This window comes from Epinephelus lanceolatus, chromosome 15 (assembly GCF_041903045.1).
Source record: "Epinephelus lanceolatus isolate andai-2023 chromosome 15, ASM4190304v1, whole genome shotgun sequence".
Classification (NCBI taxonomy): domain Eukaryota; kingdom Metazoa; phylum Chordata; class Actinopteri; order Perciformes; family Serranidae; genus Epinephelus; species Epinephelus lanceolatus.
Genome location: NC_135748.1, coordinates 22045733 through 22065284, shown reverse-complemented (window position 1 = coordinate 22065284; position 19552 = coordinate 22045733). Strand labels below are relative to the sequence as shown.

At 40.8% G+C, this 19552-nt stretch overlaps 1 protein-coding gene across 1 annotated transcript; it reads right to left on the bottom strand.

The window, feature by feature from the left end:
• Nucleotides 1-2262: 2262 nt before the first annotated feature.
• Nucleotides 2263-19502, bottom strand: slc38a6 (solute carrier family 38 member 6). Its single transcript, XM_033642055.2, has 16 exons — nucleotides 19224-19502; nucleotides 16634-16764; nucleotides 16459-16532; nucleotides 12969-13021; nucleotides 12804-12843; nucleotides 10751-10829; nucleotides 8734-8819; nucleotides 8585-8643; nucleotides 7555-7623; nucleotides 7051-7107; nucleotides 5519-5598; nucleotides 5305-5405; nucleotides 5068-5192; nucleotides 3629-3773; nucleotides 3225-3319; nucleotides 2263-3116 (listed from the first exon to the last, which is right to left on the bottom strand). The coding sequence occupies exons 1-16, from the start codon at nucleotides 19314-19316 to the stop codon at nucleotides 3033-3035; spliced, it is 1371 nt and encodes a 456-aa protein (XP_033497946.1). The 5' UTR covers nucleotides 19317-19502; the 3' UTR covers nucleotides 2263-3032.
• Between the last annotated feature and the right edge of the window lie 50 nt (nucleotides 19503-19552).

Below are 19552 nucleotides of genomic sequence, written 5' to 3'. Positions count from 1 at the left end.
TGAGAAAGACTGGAAAGAGGGCAGACAGAAGGGGGATGATATGGAGCAAATGGCCACAGGTTGGAATCAAACCCGGACTGCTGCAAGGACGCTCTACCAGGTGAGTTCAAGGTCTCCCCTAGCCATCATTGGCAACAAAATAATTTGAACTTAGGGTTAGGGTTAGGGTAACCCATGAGCCTACGTTCAGCTAGCCATTTCAAATCCATTATTTATTTTAACTGTTTATCCATAACTATTTCAACTTCTGTTTGCTTTTTAACTGGTTTCACACATCCAGTTGTAAACCGACTCAGGTTGTGAATGTAAATGTATTAAAGCTCATTACACTTATTTGTAAAATTATGAATTGTTTATTTTTGTCATTAACATAAAATATATGGCTATATAACAGCAATGTTTTAGTTGAATTAGCTGAGTTAAGTTAAATACTTCACCCACAAAATGATCATCAATTACTTGCTGTTATCAAATTTAATCTATCAAAAAATTTTATGTTTTTGGAGTCTTTGTTCATTGTGGAGGCATGCAGGAAAAACATTATGTTTTCACAAATTCAGCACAACACAGGTTGATTAATTGATATACAGATTATCATTTTGTGGCTGATGTATTCCTTTAATTAATAATATCCCTCATTGGGAATCACTGATCTAATCCACCAAGGCAGTGCTATCTAACAGTAAGATATCAAACTGTGTTAAAGGTCAAAGTAATGACACTGGGATCAGACCCAGCTGTTACCCAAAAATCCCTATTTCCAACAACAGAAAATAATTTTCAAAGAACACAGTCGACTCCTCTTAAAACAATACGAGAGCAGAGACTGCCAACAGGGGATTCATTACAGCCCACCATCGTTCCTCCGCCTCATTCCATCCTTTAACCCTGGGAGATGGTGTTGTCATACTGCTGGACACAGGCCCGGGGTGTGAGTGAGTTTAACTAAACAAAAACACTCCCACCCTGGGATGAGGACTCATGCCCCAGTCAGACCTCCATAAAAACAGCTCTGGTCTGTGTTAACGTGCATGTTTCCAACACATGATAAAACTGGGAGAAAACTGGAGCATCTGGTTATCTCTTCCTAGTTGGGATTTTATAAACTAACAGAGGAATGTCAATGAAATGAGGAGGAGCTGGGCTGCTGTAAACACAGTCTGACACTAGGGGGTAATCTTGTTTTGCAAATGGGTTTAACTGTGGTTTCCATAGGAACCTGTGCACGGGTGTCAGGGGTTGTTTCTTATTCCTGAAAGAGCTTGTTTCCACAGATATGGTGACAGACGACTGATGATGGTGCTACGCAAGTCAAATTCTTCCTGTTACTACTAGAAATAGTAGAACGTACATTTACTCGAGCACCTATCTTAGGACAAATCTGGGGTACTTTTTTTTTAAGTGTTTCCTTTTATGCTACTTTGTAGTTCTACATTTCAGAGGGTAATATACCACTTTTACTTGACTGACAGCTGTAGTTATTTTTCAAATTAAGATTTTAAATAAAAAGCATTTGATAAGCTTATAAAAATAAAATGCAATGTTGAAGATTAAACCAGTGGTTTTCAGCCTCTTTAGCTTGTGACCCCTTGTCAGTTTCAGATGTCTATGTATTTTTACGCTGTGGCCTAACTACACTTTGACCAGCTACAAGAGAAACATGCACATTGTTGTAGTATTAACAATCTAATGCCATATATGAAAATATAGCAGATAGACAGTTTCTGCACGAGTACTTTTACTTAAGTAAGAGTTTGAATGCAGGGCTTGTCATTTTTACATTGTTGTATTCTGACTTTTACTACCACCAACCACCAAATATACATTCAGTGTTGCAAGTGACTGTGGTGCACTTTTGTCATGGGATTGTCCTTCAGAAAAGAGGATAGAGGCATGGCATGTTTCCTGGACTGGGGAACCACTTTAAGGGGGCGTGAAGAGCGGGCAGCCACTGCTTTCTGCAGGGACTACGGGGCCAGTCTGCCTAATTCCTTAGATTAAAAGCAGCAGTCGAGTGGCTGTAGGTTCCAGAGGCAACATGAAGACAATCTAAACAGCATCATGATTAGAAACGTACCAAGCATGTGGCTTTCATTAGCTGCAGGCTGAACCCACAGCACAGCGCTGAGGAGCAGGTCTCAGCGTCAATACTGTGCCTGCCAATCAAATGCACAGCCATGAATGTGACATGTTAGACTGATGAGCTTTCCACAGCACTAATAACGACAGGTTGGTGATTGAATGAGCAAACTGACATGTCAGTACATAAACAGTTTCCCTTTTATTAAAAGGCCAAAGCACCGATCAGTAGCAGCAGTAACACTACCTACATTCAGTACACTTAATAAACAATATAAACAGGTTTAAAAGAAAAAATCACAAACAACAAAGTGGTAAATAAACTGTGTTATATGTGTAAACAACAATTAATGAAAACAAGTGATTGTGCATGTACAACTGAAAAATTCTATAAACAAAATATCAAAAAAACGGTAAACGTGACAAATTTACGGCTCAGACTTAGTCAACAGCATTTTAAAATGCTAGAAGACTGGTATACATAAGGTGCATGATCATCCACATACAACAATACAAGGGCTTTAAGAAAATAAAAATGAAGGACATACAATGAACTTAAAGATAATGGGCAACTTACTTCACACTTTTTTGTGACATTCTGACACAATAAATCTTTTGTGCCAGGTATACTAAAAAAGTAAAGATTTGCCCTGGTTATTGTCTGAAAGTCATCTTGTAAAAAGACATTTAAAAAATAAAAATAAAAAATCAGCGGGTAGAATATTTAAAGTCCTCACTTCATTTAGCTCTATGTGCTGAGTTTGAGCTATGTTTGTAAGAAAGTACAAAAACACATACAAGTCTAGTGTTGAGAACAACTTTGCCATAAATACTTTGCCTGAGGTGATGCTGATTATCATCTCTCTTCCCTTTTTTTTTTAATCCAGTTTTTATTTAGTTTCTTTGGCATGCTTTCCCCTTTCGTTGCTGTTGTGCTTAATTTGGGAAAGGGGTTAGAAGGCACGAGCCCATGTGTAAGCAATGGTAGAGAGGCTGAGGATTCCCATAATGAGACCAAAGATGACCAGAAGCACAGCCTAGAGAAACAAAGAGCAGAGACAACACAGTTAGCACCATTACTTAAAGGAAATGGTTATAACCCCCCCCCCCCCCCAAAATTTAGATATACATCAGTGTGTAGTTACCCCAATGGAGTTGAAGGATCTGAGGGGTCCTCTGTTGATCTTGAGGTAGAAAATGCCGGGGAAAACAAACATCAGGCAGGTGGATGTTGTGGATCCTGGTGAAAGAAACAGGAAAGTCACTTCAATTGCACAGACAGCCTGCAGCACATCTCTGAGAACAGCAGCTTCATAAACTGTTCAAGCAGGACTGCACCATTAATTATGTACGAGCAGATTCTGTGATTTTAGCCACCACGATCAATAATTGCAAAATATTGACATCTTGGCTGAGAGCTTGGCTGCGTCTAATGTCTGCTGTACAGAATAATGTCAAAGGTCACAGTTAAGCAGAAACTATTGCTCTACTAAAATGTAATAATATCTAGCAATACAGACCTTTCACATATATAATAAGCATCACATACCCACTACTCCAAACACATGACTGATATCAGGCACAAAGATGGCCAGCAGCAGCACCGCACTCAGGATGATTACTGTTGAAGTGATGTGGACCAGCCAGGTGAAGGGTCGGCCTCCAAACAGCAGCAGGGTCGCAGCCTTACGGGCCTGGAGCACACACACAAACAAAGCTCAGTCTAACCAAACATATTCATAGAAGATGTGCAGTGTTAATCATTCTGACCAAATGTCAGATAAGTGAAGAGGGAAACTGGAGTGGTGTTTGGACTAGAATGAAGAACTTGTTGGTGGTAGTAAAAAGTAAATCTATTTCTAATTGCATAACAGGATCTGAGCTAAGGTACAGACATACATTTAATATGAAATTCAGCATTATAAATACATGTAAATAAAAAAGTTACAAAAGAAAAACAAATCTAGCTCTGCTAAAATAATCAATCAAAAATGTTTTTAAGTTATAAACTGGATAACCATTAAAAAGCAGTGATATAAACATACAAAGCAAGGACTCGATAAACAAAATAAAACTTAATTTTACATCAGAAGTTCTGTTACACAAGTGCAACAACTTCAAGCATTTCTTGTTTTTAAGTAATCTCATAGAATTGAGTAAATATTCCAAAATAAGGAATGAGCAAAGTACCATTCAGAGTTTTTTTTGCTTTGTTTTTTAATTTTTGGTTTCAATTCAGTTCGTTTCAGTCAGTTTTTAGTGTGGGTTGGCTAATATCAGTATATTAGTTTTTAGTGTTTAAAATGTTAAAAAAAATTAATTAGTTTCAGTATAAGTTTTAGACATCTATTATTGTTATCATTATTTAAAATTATTTAGTTATTTAATCAATTAATTACTTGACATATCAATACTGGAGTTCCAAATCATAAAGAAGGAAAAAGACCACGAAAATAAGTAAATAAATAACAATCAAGACAGATTTTTTTATAAAGGGGTCTAAAAGTATGAGTTCATAGGATTTAATTTAACTGATAACTGATACATGCAAGTCAGAGGATAGATTTTACCACCATAGGACATGACGAGGGGTGCCATACATACACACACACATCTTTTATTATAATACATGGGGTATTTGTGAGGGGCAAGAATTAAGAAGTTCTCATTCCATACACATCCCAGGTTCAATCAATATTATACATCTCCTCATGCTTACTGTGTCGACAAATTTGACCACATTGTCAAAGACTAAAACTAAAGGCATTTCCTGTATTTTTTTATTTTAGTTAGTTTTGTAAGTACATAATAAACATTTCAATTAGTTTTAGTTTTTTTTCTAAAGTCTAGTTTCTATTTTTATTTCAAGAAACGAAAATGTTTTTTTTTTTTTTACATCTAGTTTCAGTCTTGTTTTAGTTAACTTTACTAACCACTATAGTCTTTGATACCTGTGTTAAAAGAATATTAGGGTGTCAGTGTACTCACAGGGAAGAGGATGAGGGGAACAGTCAGCAACACGGAGAACAGGATGGCCAGTCGAACCACCATCACCATGATGTCATGAGGCATAATCTTGTCGTAGCCAAGCAGCAGCTCAGAGTCCACGTGAGCTGTGGGCAGGAGACAAGGATAGAGTGAGGGGACAGTGCACACAGATATGGCAGGGCTTGGAAAAGTAACTACAGGCATTAGTTACAGGTAAGTGTGTCACTGCAGGCTTACCGTAGAAGGTGAGGTACCCAAACAGCGCAGAAACGAGGTAAACCAGGAAGCTGAGGCTAATACTGACATTTGTAATGTTCTGCATCTTGGACTTTGAAGGTCTGAAAGACACAAGGACACATTCACTGAGTGTCATGTTTACTTGGCAGGTGGACAGTAGATTCAGTGACTTAAACTGAGCAGTCACGTGAAGGTGAGAGGCTGCAGTACTCACTGGTCCAGTTCACAGTAGATTGGCAGGATAGCCGTGTGGCACAGGAAGGAGAAGGCCATGGTGGGGATGGCGTAGCCACTCTGCAACATACATCAGAGCACAGCCGTCATTAACAAGCTATCAGCTTACAGTTGTACACAGGAGTGAGGGGTTAGGTGGGACGAGGTGTGATTTGTGTCATGGTTAATTATCATCTGGGGAGCAGAGTGTGACGATGCAAAGTTCAGGAACTTTCCCGAGTAAATGGATGGAAATATATATCACTAAATACTGTTGAGAGTTTATAGAATCTTCTTGCAAAACATTGCGTTAAAACCACAGACTGTATACAAGAAGTGGATGAAGCCGGTGGAAGTGCTTTCAACCTGCAGTCTTTCTAACTGCCAGCAAGGGGCGACTTCACTGGTTGCGAACAAGTGGCAACTACAGGGGCTGAAAAAAGAGCCAAAAACTGCAGTTCTCTGAATGGCCACTTGAGGCTGACTCCAAGAGTGAGTCAGTCCCCATTGACCCTCATGTTAAAAATGCCCAAATTTAAGTGGGAAATAAACATGTTTACAGTCTGGTTAAAAAAATAGTTTTGATCTCTAAAGCTAATTTCCCTCTTCATGACAACTGTACGGGGGTACATCTTTACATAAATCACCATTAACTTTTTTTATTTAGACTTAAAGTTAAGCATAAGTAAGGTTGGGGCCACTTTGAGTGAAAGGCTGTCTGCAGATGGAGCCCTCAGATCCACCCCTCGCTCCTCCACAGCGCCAGCCTCCTGCCCAAATATGGTCACGTCTGGCTCCAAAAATCAAGATGATGACAGCCAAAATGCCGAACTCAAAGCTTCAAAATGGGAGTCCACAAACCAATGGACTACATCCATTTTGTTTTTTACAGTCTTTGGTTGCAGAGGAAGTCCAATTCTATAGAAGTCAATGAGAAAATAACCCTACGTTTCACGTGATTTATTACCTCAGGAAACATTTTCCTAATGAATTTATTTTCTCAATCGCAAGTTTCAAGTCGTCTTTAATACAGCATGATGTTCATTTTGTAAACTATGCTCCCATTTAGAGTAAAACAGACGATAAAGCAGGGTATGACTGACAGGTCGCTGCCACAGCAACCTGTCAATCAGAATAGAGGAGAGCAATGCCATCGTCTCATACAAATATGTTCACATCTGGCTTCAAAAAACCAATGTCGATGGCCAAAGGGCCGAACTCAAGGCGTCAAAACATTAGTCCATGAACCAATGTGTGATGTAACAGTGGCTTCGTCCACTTCTTTAATACAGTCTATGGTTTTAACATCTGGACCAAACATGTGCTTTGTGTAATTCTGAATGTACATATGCCCTTTAAGTGTAACATAAATATGAGTGGCAGCTGCACAGTGCACCCGCGATCCTTACACATACAGCCCAAACTTAGTGAGAAGTTGTTCTGTCTGCTGGTGACAAGTCACACCGTTTTCCTGCCACCTCACGGGTCCTGCATGTGCAGCTTAGAGGAAAAAGGCTGGTTTCATACACCTACCTTACTGGTGATGACAAAGAGTTTGGGTGTGCATTCTGCGTCAGAGGAATTTGATAGCTGGAGAAACAAGGAGAGAAGAGGGTGCGTGTTATTTCTGAGAGGAGATGACTTCTGCAGTGCTGCTGAGAATGAAGGAAACATGAAGCTAGATTCCACAGCCTGGCTTTGGAGCTAAAGGGAAAACAACCGTGCCAGGTCTGAAGCTGTACTGCGGTCTGTATAATTCCAAAAGGCCAGAGGTCATTTCCAGACTGATGCAAGGTCACCTGAACTTCCTTCCCCTCAGGACTGGCATCATTCACCATACACAGCTCTCTGCAGCCTTCTCTGGTCCTCATCAGCCAAAGCTGACATAATCATTGAACTCAGTCTCCTGGGTTTTCCTCATACGCCTGTGGCCATGACCGTCTGATCCAGACTACCTACCTCAGACCTGCGGTATCTTATTTTTGTGTGTCTGTGTGCACGTGGACTAGAACAGAAGGAAACTGGGGTTGCTGTTACCTGGACGGCAACTGAGATTGTCATATTTTGAGGCAGTGGGCAGGGGATGGACCACTTCTTGATCACAACCTGGAGAGGAGACAACACAACATGTCAACAACAGGAAAGCTGAGGAAACTAAAACCATCTTGTGGTTGTATGCCTCCACCAACCAGTCGAGTTACAGTTCACACCCATGTCTGTCCAGACTTATACAGAGCGATGACAGCAGACAATTCTTCAAATATGGATGTTGCTGTAAAGAAGCTACGAATTCTAAAACATGGATGCTTCACACACACATCTTCAACCCAGCAGCATAGAAAATCTATACAGTCAGTTCATGGTGGACACCCAAGAATAGAGTCACCAATTTACTATCGGACCGAATGTCTTCCCTTCTGTTCCTCGGTTATGATGTTGAATAATTTGATTTAATTTGATTTCGGAAAGAAATCTCAGATTTGTCTTGCATCTCAGGACGTCAGGTGTTTCACATAAATACAAAACAACATTTGACAAAACAACAAAACTATATTACAAACACCACAAATCACATCAGACATTACGAAAAGTAGATGCAGTGGAGTGGATAAACTGAGGCTACTTAGAAGCCATACTCTGATTTAATACAGTTAGTTCCTCAGTCTGTTTATTTGAGCCTGTGGGACTCTAAATCTTCTGTGTGATAGCCAAAGCTGATATTAATAATGGCCAGGAAAGTGTTTTTGCAGAACATTATGATGTCATAGTGAAGTTGACCTTTGACCTTTTGGACATAAAATGTTATCACTTCACTTCTATTAGACGTGTGGGAAATTTTGTCGTAATTAATGTCTGAATTCTGGAGTTTTGTGAAGTCACAGTGACATTTGACCCCCAAAATCTAATTAGTTCAGTGTGCTTTTGAGCCAAAGTTTGAGGTAACATGTTCATAAAATAGGACAGACTGATGTACAGACAACTTGAAAACATGATCCCTTCAGCCACAGTTGTCGCCAGCATGGAGGCATAAACAAATATGTTTTTGAAGATGTATATTTCAACTTACCACAATTGCGAAGTACAGCATGAAGCAAAAGGCAATGCTACTGGTGTAGCCCAGGAAGCCTGTAAAGGTGAGAGACATACTGGGTGAGACACAACGATTCAAACCACTCAGGGCAGCAAATCAAGATACCACTTGATCCACGTACTTACCAATTTTAGGCAACATTGCCAGGGGTAGAACAACACATAGTGTGGCAAGGATCAGAAGCAACCTGCCGTCTTCATACCAGGTATATCTGGAAAACAAGTGGACATGAATAATTAACGTGTGAAGCTGAATCAAGCCACAGTTCCCATCATCATCTCCCTGGTCTTGGCGATGACACAGGGTGACAGAGACGAATCTTCGGAGCCGTAAAAGGGACCAACTCTGGAAATTTGTCTCCATTTCGTGCTCAAATACAGAGCGACAGATTCATCATGTGGTATGAATTAAGGGCTTTAGTTCTTGCAAACCATAACAATTATGTAATTCACATGCAAACGTTGTGTCGCTCCGTCAGATGAGACCACATTTCACTTGCCGGGTTTTCGGAGAGGGGGAATAATATTTTCCTTTGCTGAGGAATAGCCTTGGCGGTTTATTCGGGATTGGAGAGCTTGTGGAGGAGAAGGAGGAGGAAGGGGGGCAGTGTTCGAGGTGACACATGTGGAAGGCATGCCGGCTCTGCTGGGGTCGGGGTCGGGTGGGAAGGGTGCTGCTGTATGTTGGACCGCAGCGTGAGGTCATGAGGGACTGGCTCCACTACTCTTTATGGGGCTCCCACAGTCAGCAGCACCTGCTCTGACCACATCAACACCCACTGACCCCTGTTTGGCAGTTTCACAGCTGTGGCGTTACCATAGGCGCTGATGGATTTGTCTCTGCGTCTACGCTGTTTTCTGCCCTGTAACTGGATGTCAGGGAGACCTCCGTTTTGACCCTGACTCTCTCCTGTCCAATCACTTCTACTCCAACCTAAGTTTAGCTGAAGCACTCGACCACAGCTTAGCTAACCCCCTTCTCCACTTTTACAGAACGTTATGCACACACGGGGATGTATAAAAATCTCCACCGCCACTAGGATCCACTCTCAGGAGGCTAGAGGCTTACTGTAAAGGCGCAGGATACCTAGAAGACCCATGAAATGTGGAACATTTCACGCTCTAACAAGATGCAGGATAGCTCTCAGTTAAGGTTGGAGTATGACTGCCAATGAGTCAATCTCCACATAGTGTTGAAGATCAGCATAAATCTGACTAACGCAGCACAAACCCACAGCTGTCCGCATCGTTGGCCTGAGCTGAGACTTGATGGGAGAAACCTAAACAGGACACACAGTCCATTAGCAAAGACAAAGACTAAAAGATTGAGCACAACTGTGTTTTCACTCTGCTGCGTTATGATAAATGAGCCAGAAAAAAGAAACGCGTTTTAATATAAAACAAGTCGGTTATTTGGGCTTTGATGGAATCAAGCGTGTGTCTGTTAACATCCCAAAGCCACTCATTAACAGAAATGTTTTGTTTCCCTCAGCAGCGAGCTGTAATTAGAATGGCAAAACTGATATCCCCTTGTATCAGTCTGATTCCGGGGAACATGTGCGAGAGATTTGGGGGTGAAAGGAGAGCACTAATACAAAGCAGCTGTGTGTGGAAGATTCAGATGTTGACGGATTGGGCTGAGAGCAGCTACAACGCTCACTTAAACCAGTGTGGCCAATAATAAAGTGATAGAAGTTACATTCTTGGCCTGGGACGTCTCTGTGAGGCTCGTCCATGTAGGCCAATGAAAGACACGGGCTGCTCATGATGGGTGATGTATGGCTCTACGTCGTAAATACATTTCCTCTGGGCATGCTTCAGGCTACAGAGCACCAGTTTCCCTCCAGTCACTCACAGACAAAGTGTTAGTAGTGTACTGTGGTTTAGTGAGAGATCTTCTCCCACCGCATTATTCATACGTTTCTCATTGCCCGGCTAAGTTTTTGTAGCTTTGTGGTGCACGAGTGTCAAATTTGACTTATTTGAAGGCCAAAGGTATAATCTACAACATCATGGGAACAGGAATGACTCATTCGTTATCTTAGTTTAGCTAATCTAAAAGAATGGCTCGGTTTTAGCCGCAGCTGTGACAGATTTTGAACCGAATTTCCTTATTGGCGAGGAAGGGAGCTGATGTACCCACCCTTCGCTTTGTGAGCTCACGAAGCTGTTGATGGCTGCAGGAAGCTCTGACTTCAGGATGAACAAATAGGATGACATGGCTGAGGGGAGAGAGGAAAAAAAGATTCAGAGAATGTCTGTTTTTAAAATAAAATAAACAATCATGCCAAACGACTAAATCACAAACACAGCAGATGACTCTATGTGGCCGCAAGCACTTCTAAATTGCTGTGCGAGGATGGTGTGTGTTTTCCAGCACAGGGAAATGAAGGCAGGGTGGAGGGGGGGAACCACAGCTCTGAGTTAATGCAGATGGGTGGGGCAAGCAGCTCAAGGGGATCACCAGCAAAGCCCTCGGTGCAGAGGAGCAGACATTATGCAGATCTTCCAACTGCTGGAGACCAGGAGTAGCAGCCAGGATGGAGAAAGTGTGAGGCGGGGGAGGAAGGCTAACAATAATGATCTCTGACGCTAATCCAGGTATTTCTCCCACTGCTCCACCTCAAGAGGAAACAGGATATTATCAGCCTCCGCCGGGCTCCAACATCCTTCCAACGGACAGCCAATCAGAGAGGGGATCGGGGTCACTTCCTGAGGGTCATAGCAGCCCCAAAAACACCAGGAGGAGAATGGGGAAAAGGGAGATGGAGACGAGGTGGAGAGGACGTTTCTGGCCGATTGTGTGGTCAGTCATAAAGGGAGATAATGTTAAGGGATTTAAATTTGTGAAGCCAGGCAGAGCAGGAGTTAGCTGGGGCATCTTTGCCCCGGGGGCAGGTCTTACACTCGCCGTTAAATAAGCCTAGACCATAATCCCTCAGATCCTGTATTTGTTTATGAAAGAAAATTCCTCCAATAACCCTCGAGCCCACACAGACGCAAGGACACTCACTCCCTGAATAACTAATGCCATTATAAGCACACTACGATCTGTCAATAAGGTTATTCTGAGGCAGTGGTTGATTTAGTGTCTTTAGACAAAAAGTTTCACTGCAATTTAAACGCACCACAAAAACAAAAGAATGATTTCAACCACACAAGCCCATAAAGACACACTGACAAGGATCACACAACAGGCATGGTGCAATGGTTTAGTTTCATGCAGTTGGTTACTGTAAGCACATCAACACTTCCATGGGGATTCCTGGTGGGTCCAATACTTACATCTCTAAACAAAAAAGGGCCCTTGAGTGAAGAAAAAGGATTGTTATTGGCCAAGTGGCAGGGAAACATATTTTAATAATAAGCATGAATTCAAGGAATATTGATGTAAACCGTCTGTGTGTGGTCAGCAGACAGTGGGAGAGAGTGTTCAGCATAAGACAGAGCCACTTTCATTTCATTAAGAGTGAGGGGACAGGCAGGCTGTGAGAGCCCTGGGCTGGGCAGTAATTAAGGTCAATTGGCCCATCAGCCTTTGGCAGTACAGATGAATGTTTACCCAGAGTGAGGCTAATTGCACTCTTATAAAAGGGGCCCGGGGTGGAGAGTGATGCATGCTGGAGTGCTGGCTCTCACACTCTCACACGTTACTGCCCCATGCTGGGAAAACCACAAACATACCAGAGGGCACGGCAGTAATCCACTCAGCCGTGTCACTAATGACTGCAGAGGAGCGATCACCTCCGCTCTCCGCTGTCTGAGAAGCACAGTTTGTGGCCGAGGCAGCGGAGATGGCAGTAGCAAAGAGAAAGAGATGTGAGGGGGGTGGGGTGGATGAAGGGAGGGGTCCCATTAGGTTACTCAACACTGGGTGGGTTTACCATCAGTGATCGATATGGCGTAAAGTCAGGTTTCAAGCCCAGGGGAGCGGGCTGAGAGGACAGCGGCTGCAGGGTCAAAGGCTATCAGGGAATCCAGATAATAGCCTCACAGGATGGAGGGATAGTGAACCTGAGCGCAGGCGCTCCTGATCACCAGTAGGAGGCACTATCTGCCTCCAAAACATACTGGCCATAGTCTGACCCTGCAGCCCCTCTTCAACACTCTGCTTCTAAAGAAACCACAAAATCGGTTTATGACCAACATGTCAAAGAAATGTGTGTAACTGTGCAGTGCAATGGGAGCTGACTTACCACCAATGTTTTGGACAAGAATAGAAATTCCAACCAGAATCTAAAAAGAAATTTGAAAAGGCTGTTAGAGCGAAGAGGTTTCTGGTAATGTTGAAAATGTAAGTGAGTAAATGCCCTGTTTTTCTGACAGGGCAAACTCACACTAATCCAAAACACAACACTTACTTTTCCTGGTTTTTGCAAGGCTTTCTCTCCGACCGCTTCGTATGAATTGATACCTAAGAGAGTCAAGTGAAAAACATCAGACCCAATTAAAAGAGTGCTCCACAGAGTCTGGATGAACAGTTTAAAACAAAATTGATGCAGCAAAACCAGACACATTGTCTTTTTGTCCAGGTATTCTTCTCAACTGTTGAAACCCGGTGCCTACATTACCCATAATGCAACTCGACTGCAGACAGTTAAGTCATAGATTCAGATATGTTGCACTAATGGTGGTGACTACAGTCTTGAGCTGTTCGACTCAATCAGAGACGAGGAGCAGGCTAAAACCGTCTGCTTAGCTCACTGCTTCCTAACTCCACGCTAAGACTGCAACTAGTAATCTGCCAATTATTTGCACAATTAATCATTTAGTCTATAAAATGTTTTAAAAAATAATGAAAAATGCTCATCACAACTTCCCAGAGCCAAAAGTGAGGGCTTCAAATTGCTGCTCCTGTCCAACCAGCAGTCCAAAACCCAAAGACTATCATACATTTACTACTTCATACATCACTTACGATCATAGATGACGAAGAAAAGCCACAAATTCTCACATTTAAGAAGGTAGAACAGCAAATGTTTGCTTGAAAAAAGACTGGAAACTATAAATTGATTATTAAGATAGTTAGTAATTAACTTTCTTTTGATTGACTAATTGTTTAGTCGACTAATCGATGCAGCTCTACTCCACACCCCCAGAATTTTTTTCACTTTCAAACTTGTAGTATTCAGACTAGGGCTGCACAATATGTCGTTGAGCGATAAACACATCATGAAAGACTGCGGTGTTGCATTTAGCAATTTTTTGAGTTAGTTGAGAGAGGGTATCGGTAAAAAAGTGCACTTTAAAATTTAACTATCATCCTTTTTCTTTTAAAAAATTGTGCCTTTTGTGTTCAGTTCAACGTTCAATTGTCCAATAAAAAATTTCCTTTTTTGTCATTTGAAAAAAATCCACAAGCAATCTGTTGTATTTTAGCAGTATGCTGAGCAGCAGAAAGGCAGAACTGAGTACCCTTAGTATCTGTTTATTTTTTATGACTTGTATTTTTTTGTCACAAGTAATATTGTTATTGCAATATTCAACAATGTTACTGCATATTTTCCTCCTATCGTGCATCCCTACAGACCCAAGTAAAGGGTTTTTAAAAGGTAATTTATCAGAATCTCTCTCTGGAGCCACATAAGGATTTACAAGGTCTATGTCCAAATTACTTACTAGGTATCTTCAGTATGTTCATGACTCTCATAGCCTGAATACACGGGCTAGTGTGTCTAATCTGAGACAACCCAATATAAATACTGAAGCAGGGAGAAGTGCATTCCTCTACATGGGGGGAGGAGGGAAATGAAATCCCAAATATTCTCCAAATAGTTTTAAAAAACAGCTGAAAATGGACGCTGAGTACGTTGGTACAGTGAAACTTCTCATCACTTTTCTTTATGGACTTGCTTTTTATTTCGTTGTTTTGTTGCTTTAATTGCCACTGGCAACTTTTTGTCTCCTTGTGTAACCTCATCTTAACTTGACCTTAATTTTGTCTTAAATATGATCAGTAGGCTTTCCATTGCTATACTGCCTTCTCAGTATCCTGTTTCTGCTTTTGCTTTGTCTCTCAAAGCACTTCTTTTTTGAAAAGGTGCTACATAAATAAGTTATGATCCATTCCAGGACAAGTTTTGACTGATTATCATTCATGTTTTTGTATTGTAAGTGTATTACTGGAAAAATGGGACAAGAGCATCATACACACATGTAATTTCCTTTTCCTGCCGGCCTTCTTCTGGTACTGCTACCTTAATGGAAGTAAGTCATGTGACTGTATTAAACACATTTGTGTACTGCGGGAGTCTTCAACGTTTGTCGGCTCACAGAGAGACAGAGCAGATGATACTGTGGAAAATGAGTACTGAAACTGTTTCAAATATTCAGAGTAGACATATTTTTGATAAATTTATATTTTTGACAACACTATCTAACTCAAATATGACAACATTTTGATGCCAAACCCGGAATACTTAGATTCATATATCAAACAGAAACTCTTTGAGCTCACAGAATCAATGACTAGTGTTTAATGGCCCAACCCCAAAAACTATCACAGTCAGTGATGATCAATACATGTCTTGATTGGGATGTAGCTTCCACTGAAGACACCAGGATTATGTTTTCTGTAATGCTGTCGAGAATTTAGAAATTTCCAACAATCTCAGGCGAAGTTTACCTTCTACAAATACAGAAAAATAACTTAGTGAGCTTTTTAAGGCTGGTTCTGGTGTTCTTCAGGCTCAAAATGAAACTGTTTTTAGGCAAAACAATTAAGGTAAATCTAAATGAAAGAGAGGAACTGAATATACAGAGTTTGGAAACTCCCTTTGGAGCCACAGAACACATTATGTAACTGTTTTATAGGCTGCTGATCATGATGAGCGAACTGAATATCTGTGTAAAATCAATTTAAAACTACAAATGATATGTGGCATCTGCATAAAAATTAAATATAAATATAGATTATATCCTCTGTGGAAATGAATCACTGAAATACCATGGTGACAGAGACAGAAAGCAGAAAGGAAACTAAGAAGTTTTCGGAAAAAGGCATGTGATGTCAGTCATAAGCAGCATTTTGACAAGTCAGGCAGCGCCTGCTACATTTAATGAATGAAATGAAGTTGCACTTGAGATAACTGTCTGTATATTTTTGGGTCTTCTCTTGCTTGTGCTTGCCTGTAACTACTAAGTCAGCAGCAGTTGTAGCATGGTGAGGTGTGTTAGCCTGTCAGTTGTGTCTGAGGTGGGCGGTGTGTCAGAGTCTCTTAACTGAAAAGTTACAAAATTGTGGCTCACAGGAACATCCATACACTTGGAATAATGATACAGCTAACTGGCCATTATATTTCATTGGTACATAAATGTTAGCTTCCTGGTTCACCTCGCTGTTTTGGATAAGTGCTGCACAGTGATTTAGCGTTAGCTAGCTCACATGATTGCATACTGATTCATGGGTAATACTTAGCCTATCATTTATGTTGTGTACTGTATATTAAATGGTGTTTTTAATGAATGGGGTTGTGGACCTCCTGTTGAAGACCCAGAGTGCCTGGTATTTTAAATTATCAAATCAATCAAGCAGTCAATCAAATCAATACACTTTAACGTTTAAATCTATTTGGAGTTTCCTCTCAATGATGACCAAACATCAGGACAGGATGTTCCCACCTTCAGTTTGATAAAAAGCAACCCCCTGTTATCTCTTCTTATCTCATCTCATGGCTTCTTTGATTATTTTGAACAGTATTTACATGTCACCTGATTCACTTAGGAAGGAAATAAAGACACAGAGAGATAGCATCATATCAACTACTTCCCTGAATACTAATCTAATCATGACAAACTCACAGGGAGCTGATTGTCTACAGTTAGATTGTGTCTCCATTGTTCTTGTCTCACCTGTTTGGTCACATAGCTTCAGAAGGAGATGTATAGAGAACGCAGCCAGGCCAGCCACTAACACTAACAGGATACTAGAGAGAGACAGAGTAGGAAATTAGTGCACATGTAGCTAAATTTCTGTAGGATACTTAAACAGCACTGTGGTAAAAAGGTTTTATGAGAGTGTTCTTACCAAAACCCAGCTATTCCAGTGTTGGCCATAGAATAAGCTAGACCGAGTATACCGCTGCCCATGATGGCATTCATCAGGTTAAACACAGAGGAGGCGAACGATGCTCCTTTAGATCTGCTCTGCACTGGTCCCTGCACACACAGCACAGAAACAACATGTGGATAAATGACTTAAAACGAGTGTGAGGACATAAGAAGCAGAAGCAACCTGATTATATTTGTTAGAGCTGTAGCAGAATTGCTCCTGACAGTATTAAGAACAACTGGCCGGCCCTGATGATGGATGTCATGAAACAACACTGCAGTGGCATGTAGGATCAGGGAATGGAAATGGGAATGGATGGGGTGGGATTTGAGCTGCTGGCGGTGGGACAGCTGCCTGAGCTCAGGATAAGGGGAGCTGCCCAAACTGCTTGACCTCTCTAATAGGGGATATCCTGGAGAGAACGAGTGGCAACTCTGGTGTCAGTGTCACAACAAGCTTGAATTGACCTGCAGGCTGCTGAGTCAGATTCACCCTGGGTTACAGTACGGAAAGACAGGAAGTAAACTATGACACCGAGTGGAAACAGGAAGGGGCAATATGACGATATCTTGATATGAGACTAGATATCATTTTAGATTTGGGATATTGTAATATCCTAGTCTTTTCCTGGTTTTAAAGGCTGAATTACAGTACAGTTATGTCATTTTATGAATTTAACAGACTGTCCTATCCGGCTCTATAATTTGCCTTTGCACCCTTAGTCATTATATCCACATTACTGATCATTATTTATCAGAAATCTCATTTTGCAAATATTTTGTAAAAGCCCCAAAACTCAACCCTACAACCCTTCTCCATACTGCCCAGCCCTGGATGGAAATACAGACTGGTTGCCATTTAAAATTATAATGTATCAAATTCATTTACATGGATTTGAAGACACTATAAATGTGACTTTTAAAATAAATATGTACTATTCTATTATTGTATAGTAATGTATTCATAAAGATGTTTCATCACCAGCTCATTCCTGTTTGGGGTCACAGTGGTGTAAACATGTCCCTATCACTGCTTATCTCACCTGCTTTCTATTCTTTTATGTCTTGTGCTTAGCTGCAGATTGGTGATAGGATTAATCTAGATGACATGCTTTATATAATGCTTTATAGTAATGAGTAATTAAGTTGACTTAACATGACAATGTGCCATCAAATTAAGCACAAGGGCGTTTCCATTCTCACCACTTCCTTTCTGAGCTGGTGTGAATGACGCTGACTGATCAGTGTGGACCTCCACCTACACACTGTCAGATAACTCATTATCACTGATGAGCCCCGCAGAAACTCTACATCTGCATCTGCGCCTGCATCTGTGCTTCTTCTTCAGAATATGTAATGCTAAGGATATTCAAGAGAAAAGCCACCCCAAAAAAATGTAAAATGCACATCCTATACTTAAAAACAGCCCCATGTTGCTTTGAAAATCTGAACCATTTATTCTTTTTTTTTCAACATTAGAGAAACATGCAACATGCCAGTATCTTTCACAGTGACATGCTAAATGTACTGGACTGTTGGTACACACTCAAAGCTACCATGGAGACTTCACTGTACTGGAATTTGTAACCTCAATACAACACCATGAAAATTATCAGTATTCAATACCCTTTTTTATACCGTGGGCAGAAATTTACACTGAGGGTATACAGGTTGAATTATTATTAGTGGCAGAGATGAGCAGAATGACTGTAGTAAACAGTGACAATAAGAGAGAGCAAGAAAACACAGCTGGAAAATGAGTACTGAAACTTTTTCAAATATTCAGAGTTGACATGTATCAATAAATTTATATTTGTGACAACACTATCTAACTACTAACTCAAATATGCAAGCATTTCGATGCCAAACCCAAGACTTAGAGTCATATATGAAACAAAAACTCTTTGAGCTCACAGAATCAGTCACTAGTGTTTAATGGGCCATCTCCAAAAATTACCACAATCAGTGATGATCAAAATATGTCTTGATTGGGATGTGGCGTCACTAAGGACACCAGGGTTATGATTTATGTAATGCTGTTGAGAATTTAGACATTTTCAACAACCTGGGGAGAAGTTTAAATTCTACAAGTACAGAAAAATTTAAAAAGCTTTTCAAAGCTGGTTCTGGTGTTCTTCAGGCTTAAATGAAACATCAAATAGACTTTGGAAAGTACCTTCAGAGCTGCAGAACACATTATGTAACTGTTTTATAGGCTGCTGATCATGATGAGCAAACTGAATATCTGTGTAAAATCAATTTAAAACTACAAATGATAAGTGGCATCTGCATAAAAATGAAATAGAAATACAGATTATATCATCTGTGGAAATGAATCACTGAAATACCATGGTGACAGAGACAGAAAGCAGAAAGGAAACTAAGAAGTTTTCAGAAAAAAGCACGTGATGTCAGTCATAAGCAGCATTTTGACATGTCAGCCAACTTTGTTCACAGATAGTTAAACTGTGTAATAAAAGTTTCTGCTGCTTATTCCTGAAGTTCAAACATAAAGATTGAAGCGCTGTTTCTTATCTGTTAAAAACACGGTGCTGTTTAATACTTACATTTGCTAATAAAGGTGTAGTTTCGTTTTCCTCGACGTCCCGGGCGACGCATTCCCTGTATAAATCTGCGGTTGCATTTCTATTGATGCTCATTTTCTCCTCTACAAAACTCACGACACAAACTACAGGAAACAATCTCTCTGTCTCGTGCCAAAACGTCTGCTGCTCCGGTTACCGTGACGACATAAAGAGCTGTGTTACCATCCTCTGATAAATCACTTTTATACTCTCCTCTTATCAACGTTTACAGCTGATAGCTGTTGTTGTTTATCACCCACATCATGTGACTCTGTTCCGGCGCACTTAAATGCATCAGGAGAGAGACCGCC

Bases quoted from the DNA above. Each gene is read 5' to 3' on its own strand.
- slc38a6 (XM_033642055.2), bottom strand. From the start codon at position 19,316: ATGAGCATCAATAGAAATGCAACCGCAGATTTATACAGGGAATGCGTC. The intron at 16,533-16,633 runs GTAAGAACACTC...GTCTCTCTCTAG, and splicing joins ACTGGAATAGCTGGGTTTTG to TATCCTGTTAGTGTTAGTGG. The intron at 10,830-12,803 runs GTAAGTCAGCTC...CTCTCCCCTCAG, and splicing joins TCTTGTCCAAAACATTGGTG to CCATGTCATCCTATTTGTTC.